The sequence below is a fragment of the Dryas octopetala genome, chromosome 8 (genome assembly GCF_963921425.1).
Source record: "Dryas octopetala chromosome 8, drDryOcto1.1, whole genome shotgun sequence".
Taxonomy (NCBI): domain Eukaryota; kingdom Viridiplantae; phylum Streptophyta; class Magnoliopsida; order Rosales; family Rosaceae; genus Dryas; species Dryas octopetala.
In genome coordinates, this window is record NC_141373.1 from 18,525,733 (window position 1) to 18,536,867 (window position 11,135).

The window sequence follows — 11,135 nt, forward strand, 5'->3', positions numbered from 1 at the left end:
ACAGAGGGGTGTGTTGCTGGAGCAGTGGAGCCTCGGGGGAAAAGAAAGGAAAGGGAAAAGAAGGAAAGAAAAAGAAGAAAAAAAAAAAGAAAAAAAAAAAAAAAAAAAAGGAAGAAAAAAAAAAAAAAAAAAAAAAAAAAAGGAAAATAAAATTAAAAAGAGAAAAAAATTAAAAGGTTTAGGGTTGATTGGGTTTGAGGCCTTTGGGTTAATTGTGAAGAAAAAAAATAGTTTGGAGTTTCGTTTAGTTGTTTTTAAACCCTAAGCTAATAAACTATAATATATTTTTATATAAAAAATAATTTAAAGTACCCTAAAGGGCTTAAACTCTAGTATCATATATCATATTCTAAACAATATAGAATATAGATTATAAAATATATAGGGTTTAGTGTATATATTATAGAGTATAGATAATATACTAATTTTATTTTATACTAATTTTATTTAACAGTATTTGTCTCCAGCGTGTATTATATTTATCTTATATTACATGAAACCTATTATATAATTTGGTTTCTTCAATATTTTTTATCAATTTAGTAGATAATATGATAAATAAGCATACGGTAAAGTTTCATTCAAAATTTCTGTATTTTGATATCAATTTCCATCATTTCCGTCAAATTTTTATCGAAATTTAAAAATCTTCGAAATTTCCGTCGAAATTTCCATCAAAATTTCCATCAAAATTTTCTCGAAACCCGAAATTTTATTCCTTGGGTGAGCCTTGTTTTTATTTAGAATCTTTTATTTATAACTTATAAGCTCATTTTCTCTTAAATATTAATATATTATTGAGTTTTAGATTCCTTTCATAAATCGAAGCAAATTTTGCCACCTAATCTAATAATGAGTCAAAGATTCAAAATAACAACAGGTAATGCTAATTATTATCTCAATTTTTTATATTGCTACTAATTTGATAATATTTCATCTGTGGACCACTACTGCATTCATAAAATTTGTCCAAAAAATGTCATATTGTCTTAAACATTTTCCTTATTCAGATTTAGGCTTATTCTCCACAATTTGATTAACAAAATTCATATTATTAAAATATCACCGAATCAATAATTAATTTGTTTTAATAGTATCAATAATTAGTTGGTTTGTTTATTTAGAAGTGTTCTTAACTCAAATTTTAATGAATTTTAAAAGTTCAATAAAATTTAAGTGCTCTCAATTAGAATTTTAATGCAATTCATAAAAATCTAGATATACCCAACTGAGATTTTTATAAATTCTTTAGAAATTTAAGTGTCTTTAAGAACTTATAGATTTTATTAAGTAGTAAATTTTGGTGGATTTGGATGGTGAATTTTGTTCACATAACAAAAGCCATAAGAATTTCAACCATTTCTCCTTAGATTTTAATGGATTCTATAAAAATTAATAAGAATCCATAAAATCTATAAAATTTTCTCGCTCTTTTAAAATTCTAGTTAGTGGTAGTATTTTTATAGTTTATGTAAGAGTTCACTCTATACTTTATTCATGTGAAATAAAAAATTAACATATCATATGTCACATTAATGATTAATTTTTAAATTATTAATGAATGTTACATATTTTCATGGTAAAAAAACAAAATGAATGTTACATATATTATGACATGATAGCTTCTTATTTTGTTACAAATAAGTCGGTGCTTATTTTGTACGACATACAATATATCCAATTCTAAAAATTTGTACTCGAAGAAAAAAAAAAAAAAAAAAAAAAAACTACTAACATTTAAAGGTCAGCAAAACATAAGAATATCATGTGATGACTTCGTTACGGTTACTCCAATAAGTAAACAAAGTTAATTTAAAGAATTTAATAAAATACTTAATTTAAAGAGTCTGTATATAAATAATTAAATGAGATTATAACATCAATCAATATTTTAACATTAGAATAATATCTACTTTTGTCGGTATTTTTCATACTCATCCAGCCCGACAATGGCATAAGACTATAAGGACACGTTTGGTGCGCGTGATTGGATTGGAAAGGATAGTCATCCTTGTATTGCATTGGAAAGCATTGGACTGGAAAAGATAAATCTAATCCAATGTCATGTTTGGTTGTGCACAAAACAAAACTAAAAGGCAAGATTTGCTAAATAATGCTATTTTAGTCTTGTTTTTAAAAAAGGTAACCATTTTTTTTTTTTTCACATTTTGAATAATAAAATTTAACAAAATAATAATATATGAAATAAAATAACAACTTTTTTTTTTCAACTTCAAAGGAAATGATTTTTTTCAATACAAGTAAAATAATAATGTACCAAAATTAATATCTATCAAATATAGTAAATCAAAAACTACTCAAATATTCAACTCATTAGTCATGCAATGAGTTTAGCCACCATACCAAAATAATAGTACCAAAATTAGTATTCACCAATCTAGTCATTCAAATACTACTCAAATATACAACTCATTCTTTATGAGATGAGTTGCAATACGTACTCCATTTTATCTTCTACAGTATCGAAAGCAAGAAAAAGATCAACTGTAGATGCATCAGAATCAGCCACAAGCACTTTTAAAGCTTTAATTCGATTTGTAGTAGAAAGCCCCAACCTTAGTAGCTCAGCTTGCACCTCATCTTTTTTAGCCCGAGTCTCCTCCTATTTATCCTTTTTGTCATCTTTGAATTGCATTGATTGGATTAGGAGGCGTATTTGCTCATTTGATGTCTGCATAACTTCCTTGAATGATTCAGCAAACTTGTCTAACCCAGCAGATAAAACCTCATCTTGTCTTTTCTTTTTCCTTTGTGTGGAATGAGATTTAGTAGCCGATACTTCACCAGCCTCTATATTAGTTTGATTATGGTTGACCTCCTCAAGAATGTCAGCTGGTGCAAGAGAGCTTCCAGTTGCACGGTCTGTTCCAAATATATGTACGAGTCTCTCATAATATGGACAAGGTTTGCCTCTATAGGTTTCTGCTTCCTTGTTATGCTACATGTCAAACAAACAGAATCATCAACAAATGAAATATGGGGAACAACCAATCAAATAAGCAAGACATGAATGGCAAGATAATAGATCAACATCAACTGCAACATTAAATTTAAGTCAAGAAACCAATCTGCATGCTACAATTCCAAAAAAAAATAAAAAATGCATGACCATAATAGATACGACCAACCCCTCAGTTCTAGTTGCTAGTTGCTTCTAAATAAGTACCATACCTGAACATAGGTATTCCATGCCTAATCACTATCAACTTCCACACATTTCTTTACATCATTCCATGCAAACCCACTCTTCTGGAGCATATCATATACTAGACTGTACTGCTTTTTTAAAGCTTTGATTCTTGAGTCAACATGTGGATTAGCTTTCAGTCATGATCTTGGAAACTTTTGAAGTAAAGCATTTTCTATTAAAGAATTGGTACCAGGTTTGAATTGACCATTATCACGAGACTGGCCTTTTGCAACTAGATCTTCAAGAATGTCTACAAGTGCATCCTCATTTCTTGACCATCCTCATTTCTTGACCATACACGTCGACTCCCTTTTTTACTAGTAGCCCCACTAACTTGACTAGTATTACTAGTATCCATTCCTAAAATAAGATAGACACTAAACTGAATTAATGATTCTATTCATTAATACTTAAAAAACATATGCAACAACTGTACAGCATATAATATGAGCTAAGAAGAAATTTAAAAATTGGTTGTTGTTGACTCAACATATGGCAGTAGTTTGAGCAATACTTGTGCATGTTGAAACAGAAGTAAAGGAAATAAGAGTTGTCATATTAGTTTATATATATATAATTGCTATATTAGTAAAAATGCTGATATTTGTACACTAAAATTAAGCTCCTAGAGTTTAACTAAAACCCAATAGACATTACATCAAACCAAACTACCAACTTATATAATACATATCAGTTGATGCCTTCCAAGTACAATATATTATATAAGGAGGACATCAAATTGAACACTATGTAGTGAATTAACACCCCTGTGATCTTGTCCTTGATGTATTCTAGAGTTAAAACAGATATAGCAAACAACACACAATATGGCAGCAAAAGTAAACACAAAGAACACCAAGATTTGTTATCGAGGTTCGGCTAACTTTGCCTACGTCCCCGTGTGATCCTTAGAGAATCACAGCTGCACTATGTATAGAATAAGAGTACAAGAACTTATTGAAACCCTAGACTACCCAACTCGCAGCCGCTCTCTTCTCTCTTGCACAAATAGCTCTCTTGTGTTTTTCCCTCTTGAAAAACCCTTCCCTTGAAGTCACTCACCCTTGAGTCTCTAACCCGAGTCTCCCTTTGAGTTTCTTCCCTAGAAGTCTCTAGCTATATATCTTTTTTTTATGAGACTTGCAGCAGCCTATTTATAGAGCATAGACTTACCACTTACAATATGGATTCCTAATCCTAATAGAATTAGGTAATCTACCTATTAGCTAATTCTATTCCCTTGTACACAAGGAAAACCCTTTAGAACTCCTTCCCACACTAGGAAAGTCTTGTGCAAGTCCTATTTGTCTTCCAAAATCGTACCCCACTAGGAAAACAACAAACTACCCCACTGCCCAGTCTCCCTACTGCTCTTGGCCAGAACTGTAGCTTCCTCCAGAAATTTCCGACGAGACAAAACCACAACAATCTCCACCTTGGCGAGTCGGAACCAAAGCCATGAATGTTGTACCTTCGAGATATTCTCTAGTCTTGAAGTAACCTCGAACAAACCTCCAAGAACCCCTTCACATTGGCAAAAAAAACCTATTGCCTCAATGCACCTTAAGTGAGAAGGTGCTCCACCTTAATCAACTAACTTTGAAGATTGAGCAAGCTCAACCCGAGCTTGTACCTTCGAATCTTAATTGCAGCCTCAAGATTCTCTTCGCCTTTTGTTCCATAAACCCATTCATAGCCAACGTTCTCCTTGGATTTAGGAACTAACTTCCAACTGAAGTTCCTTTGTAGAGACAACCTAGCACACCTCCGACGTTCCCATTCCTTGCTCTCACAAGCCCCCTTGAATGTAGCCGGATTTCCCTTACTAACACCATAGTAACCTCTGTCATTTTCCCACCAAAACTTATGAGTTAGCTTGATGGTACTTTTGGGCTTGGACTGCCTTGTGCTCTTTTTCTCCACCTGTTCTTGAACCTTTGTTGATTGTTGTTGCTGCCCAAACTCTTCAACCCTTGTGTTATGCTCCACCAGCTCAGAGTTGGCCTTCTCTTGAACTGGATTTACCTTCATAACCACCTTGATTGCCTTTATGGTTGCATCTTCCTTAACAACAATCAAACCTTCCTCATCTTTATTGACTTCCCTTGCTGCATCCTTGAAGTAAATCTTTGATGAATAACTAACCAAGCAACAATCATGATTTGTTGCTTCTTCTTCCTTAGCCATAACACTTATTTGATGAGACTCTTCCTTTGTGAGATGATGTCCTTGCTCTCCCTTGTTACAATGCTCCATGAGCTCAACATCCAAGCTCTCTTTGGTAGACGCAGCTGCTCCACCTATCACTGTAACCCCGGAAAGCTTGTAGAGATTATTAGATTGCACAACTCCCTTTAGGATCACACTTGATCCTTTTAAGACTTGGAGCTTCCCTGCTCTAGACTTGAATGCATACCCATTCTTCCCTAGAGTTCCAAGAGAGATAAGATTTCTCTTCAATGTAGGAATATATCGCACATTCCCAAGCAACCTAACAATTCCATCTTGCATCTTCACCTTGACTGTGCCAATGCCATGAACCTTGCACACAGAGTTATCTCCCAACAAAACTTTGCCCTCACTAGATTCCTCATATGTATGAAACCACTCCTTGTTTGCACACATATGAAAACTACATCCGGAGTCCAAATACCAAGCATGTGGAGTAGAATTACCTGAAGATACCACCAAAAGCTCCCCATCGTCGACCACGACGTTACTTGAGTTTTCAGCCCTTTTCTTCTTCTTCTCCAGCCATATCTGGCAATCCCTTTTCCAGTGGTCTAGTGAACCGCACTCGAAGCAACCACCTTCTTCATCGGAATCATTGGACTTCCCCTTTTTGCTAGATCTGCCCCTCCTTTCCTTCCATCGACTCTTCTCTTTGCCCTTAGCGTAAAGGCCTTGTGATGACTGAGTGCCTTCAGTTAAATCATCTAACTTTGCATATGACTGGAGCGCTTGCACCACGTCATCAAGCTTTAGAGTCTCCTTTCCGAACATCAAAGTTGTTCGGAAGTGCTTGAAAGAAGATGGCAGGGATCTCAGCAAGATGATAGCCTTATCATCATCCTTGTAAACTTCTTCGACCTTGTCGAGATTAGCTATGCAATGCTGAAATTTGCATACATGATCCGCTACATCTCCACCTTCTTCTAGTCGAAGTCCGAAGAGTTCATCCTTCAAGAAGAGTTTATTGGACACTGTCTTGCCCATATAAACACTCTCTAACTTGTCTCATGCTTCTTTTGCTGTCATCGCCTCTGTGATGTGAGACCTCACGGATCTTGTGAGGTGGATCTCTATTGAACTCTTGGCCTTCTTGAGAACCTTGTTCCATGTTCCTTCTGACGTGGTTGTCGGCTTCTCACCAAGAAGTGCATCATCCAGATCCTGCTGCACCAGCACGTTCTTCATCATCCGTTGCCAATCTGTGAAATCATCCTTGCCATCATATGGCTTCAAAGCATGCCTTAAATCTCCTAAGTCCATGCTTCGACCTCCTCTAGACATCGCGGACACCTATTAGCCAACCTTGCTCTGATACCAATTGTAGTGAATTAACACCCCTGTGATCTTGTCCTTGATGTATTCTAGAGTTAAAACAGATATAGCAAACAACACACAATATGGCAGCAAAAGTAAACACAAAGAACACCAAGATTTGTTATCGAGGTTCGGCTAACTTTGCCTACGTCCCCGTGTGATCCTTAGAGAATCACAGCTGCACTATGTATAGAATAAGAGTACAAGAACTTATTGAAACCCTAGACTACCCAACTCGCAGCCGCTCTCTTCTCTCTTGCACAAATAGCTCTCTTGTGTTTTTCCCTCTTGAAAAACCCTTCCCTTGAAGTCACTCACCCTTGAGTCTCTAACCCGAGTCTCCCTTTGAGTTTCTTCCCTAGAAGTCTCTAGCTATATATCTTTTTTTTATGAGACTTGTAGCAGCCTATTTATAGAGCATAGACTTACCACTTACAATATGGATTCCTAATCCTAATAGAATTAGGTAATCTACCTATTAGCTAATTCTATTCCCTTGTACACAAGGAAAACCCTTTAGAACTCCTTCCCACACTAGGAAAGTCTTGTGCAAGTCCTATTTGTCTTCCAAAATCGTACCCCACTAGGAAAACAACAAACTACCCCACTGCCCAGTCTCCCTACTGCTCTTGGCCAGAACTGTAGCTTCCTCCAGAAATTTCCGACGAGACAAAACCACAACACACTATGCATTCAGTCAAACACATAAATAAAAAGATATTATTACATCTTCTACAAAGAGGTATAGCATGAACAACATCAAGTGCAGCTTCCAACTTCAGGCCCACATATACTGGAAATTTCCCAAATGCATATCAAACATTGATGTTCCAGGCAGATATTACACATTCACAAATGTAAAAACAGAGTAGACACACACCATATAGTATTACATTTACCAAAGAACTTCTAAAGGTACATTTTTACAACGTAGATCTTAAACTTCAGTTGTAACCAAAAAGTTTGAAACACTTGACATCCAACATATCAATAAATGTATGTTTGTTTGTGAGAAAATATGGGTCAGATTATATTCAATGAGAATAAGTAAAATAATGATATGCATTTTTTTATATTATAAAAAAAAAAAGTGCTAATAACAGCCAAAGCAACCACAAAAGCTCAACAAGGATTAAGAAGAAAAACAACACCAAAGTGAAAGATGGAAGGTTCCAAGTGTTACAAAGTTTACCAAACTGCTCTAATTACTAATCTGATCTTCATCTTTATCACAAGAACTGAAAAGACACCAAGCTACATATATATGTAGCACTTTCATGTATGTAACAAACTATTGTGTTGCTATCCCTATCACTAGTCATCATTACCAAACTATTTCATGGTTAACATATGTTGCCAGAACCACACTGGCCATCAAAATTTCATCCCAATTAAACTATAGTTAGCTAGACACGTATTGCCCATACACATTCAAATATGCATTCAAAGCTGCTAGCCCATACACATTCAAAAATTAATCAAAACCCAAATGATGAAAACCATGATAGTTTTGTCCAAATCAACAAAAAATCAGACTAATCTCAAATAAACAAGCCTATATACATGAAAACTTGCATAAAAAAAATACAAATCTCAAGCAAATCAGGTTTATCTCAAGAGAAAATGCAGAATCCTAGTAACCTGCAACAAAAAAAAATTTCAAACAAACCCATAAATTAAAAACCCAGAACCAAATTAAGTAACAGATTGAGAGAGAGTGAGCGAGAGACAGAGACATAGATAGATAGTGAGAGAGAGAGAGAGGGGAAAAATGCTCAGAAAAAGGAAAAACCTCAACCTTTTCGTAGCTCACAACCAAAGCCCCAAATCTGAGAGTGAGAAGATGGATCACATAGCAGCAATGGAATAATAGCTGGTATTAGAGAGAATTAAACAAGATTGAGAGAGTGTGACCAAGAGACAGAGACAGAGATAGAGATAGAGAGAGTGAGAAAGAGAGGAGTGAGACCTAAAGATGACATTTGGCGGAGATGACTTGCCGGAGATGACTTTTGCCGGCGATGAGAGGCCGGAGATGACCACCGTAGTTGGAAATCGAATCGACGAGAGCAAGAGAGGCGAGAGGTTCAGGCACGATTGGAATATTAATCCTTCACATTTTAATTGGATAAGTTATCCTACAGTATATAACTTAGGCTGAACTAGGTAGGATTAGGCCTTTTCCAATCCAAAGTCATACTTTTAGCAAATATGGTAAACAAATAACTTATCCTATTCCAAGCCCATATCCTGCACAACAAACGGGCCCTAAGAATTTGCTTATACACGAAGGAAATGAATATTCAGCTAAAAAGGACAAAGATGGAATCATGTGGAACCACTTTGAATCTTTCCTTCGTCTGTTTTACATTGGGTGGAGGATATTTTTGTAATTTGTGGGTGGGCCCTACCAAGTGACTCACTGTCCCAAACTCCCAATTACCAAGAGCTTATTTAATTATTGAATAATGCTATACTTACCACATTCTTATACCACATTTTTATACCATCTGACGTGTCATTACTTTATTGGACAAAGTTTTTCTTTTCCTTTTTGAGTTTTTCTTTTTATTTTTTAATATCCAATGTATGAATGCCATGTAAGTTGCCGCATAAGGTGGTATAAAATTATGGTATAAAAATGTGGTATATGTAGCACTACTGTTAATTATTTGCAAGGACCATTGAATCTGCAAAAAATCAGTGAAGGGCACGTGGTCACGCGCCACTGGCAGACAAATTGAGTCCCAACTACGAGTTGCCAAGTTGGAAACAAAGGCTCGCTACATAGATATAAAATTATATATAATATGATCTTCACATTCTCGATTATATGATTCAGCAAAACGAGATCTTTGAAAATCACAAGAAAACAGATTTTTGTGCGCATCTTCTGCATGTGTTCATGCACACATTACATATAGATTTAACTTTTTCTTATTATATTGATTTGTATGTTGTGTGATATGAAATAGAATGGAGGCTATCAAATATAAGGTATTTTAATAATGGGATAGGATCACGAGACAAATAGTTTGATAATAAATACTTTGGGCATAAATTCAATTTAGACATATAACTATATAAACTATTTCAACAGGGTCCATGAACTTTAAAATATTTCAAATATATACCCGATCTATTATCTAAATTGAAAAATGAATCTCTATACATTGATTTGTTGAGAGATCAGTTAAATGACAGCTTGGCTTTTGCTAACCGAGATTACTTGGCGATGTGACGCTATCTCAGCAAACATTTCCCGTCAAATGAGCGACACTAGCCCACAATTTAATAATAATAGAGAGAGAGAGAGTTTGTGGGCCCGTGTCAGGGGTTAGATGGACCCGCGGGAAATGAGCGACACGAGTCCACCTAACCCCTGACACGGGTCCACAAACTCATCATCTATTTCTCGCTCGTTGAACACAAGTGAGAGATTTATATTCGAATTTGGGGAAAAACATGATGTTTTTGAGAGAGTAAATGGTCAGGAAAGCGTTCGACGAGCGGGAAAGAGGTGATTGGTGTGTGGGCCCGTGTCAAGTGGATATGTGTTGCTCATTTGACGGGAAATGTATGATGAGTTGGTGTCACGTCGCCAATTAATCCCCGTTAGCAAAAGCCAAGCTAACATTTAACTGATCTCTCAATAAATTGATGGACGAAATTTCATTTTTCAATTTACATAATAAATCAGGTATATATTTGAAATATTTGAAAGTTTGTGGACCCCGTTGAAATAGCATATATAGTTATGTGTCTAAATTGAATTTATGCCAATACTTTAACAATGCTTTTAAGTCATTGAATTTTAGAAGGATTAAATACAAAAATGATCCACGAACTTTATAGTGAATCTCAATTTAGTCCACTAATTATAAAAAGTATTAATTTGGTTCACGAACTTTCCAAGTTGTATCAAACCAGTACAAATGTTAATTTTCATCAAAAAATTAACGGAATTGGTCACATGAAAATGTGATGAACATACTAAAATGTTTTTGAAAATGTGGTCACTTGCTGTGCACATGACCAGTTTTCGTTAAATTTTTCAATGAAAGTTAACATTTTGTACTGCTTTGGTACAACTTGAAAAGTTTGTGGACCAAATTGATACTTTTATAGTTAGTGAACCAAATTGAGATTCACTGTAAAGTTTGTGGACCATTTTTGTATTTAACCCATTTTAGAATATCTAATGGTCTAAAATAAAACTAGTGTGTACTTATTAAATGACATGACATCCAATTATGATATGGAATAAAATAATATTATTTTTATAAATAAAATTAAATAAAAACCTTATTTACCATATAGACCCACCTATCCCCTTCTTCTTCTTCTTCCTCACCACACTAGACCTACCTGCCACCAT

General features: G+C 34.9%; 1 protein-coding gene across 1 annotated transcript; it reads right to left on the minus strand.

The window, feature by feature from the left end:
• Positions 1-2,267: 2,267 nt before the first annotated feature.
• LOC147277766 (uncharacterized) lies at positions 2,268-11,135 on the minus strand. Its single transcript, XM_086255714.1, has 4 exons — positions 11,084-11,135; positions 8,727-8,868; positions 8,556-8,586; positions 2,268-2,959 (listed from the first exon to the last, which is right to left on the minus strand). The coding sequence occupies exons 1-4, from the start codon at positions 11,133-11,135 to the stop codon at positions 2,624-2,626; spliced, it is 561 nt and encodes a 186-aa protein (XP_086111840.1). The 3' UTR covers positions 2,268-2,623.

Excerpts from the sequence above, each read along its gene's own strand:
- LOC147277766 (XM_086255714.1), bottom strand. The coding sequence starts at position 11,135 with ATGGTGGCAGGTAGGTCTAGTGTGGTGAGGAAGAAGAAGAAGAAGGGG. Across the intron at positions 8,869-11,083 it reads GAAGAAGAAGAAGGGGATAG|GATTAATATTCCAATCGTGC; the intron begins GTGGGTCTATAT and ends TAAAATGTGAAG. Across the intron at positions 2,960-8,555 it reads TGGTTGTGAGCTACGAAAAG|CATAACAAGGAAGCAGAAAC; the intron begins GTTGAGGTTTTT and ends TTTGACATGTAG.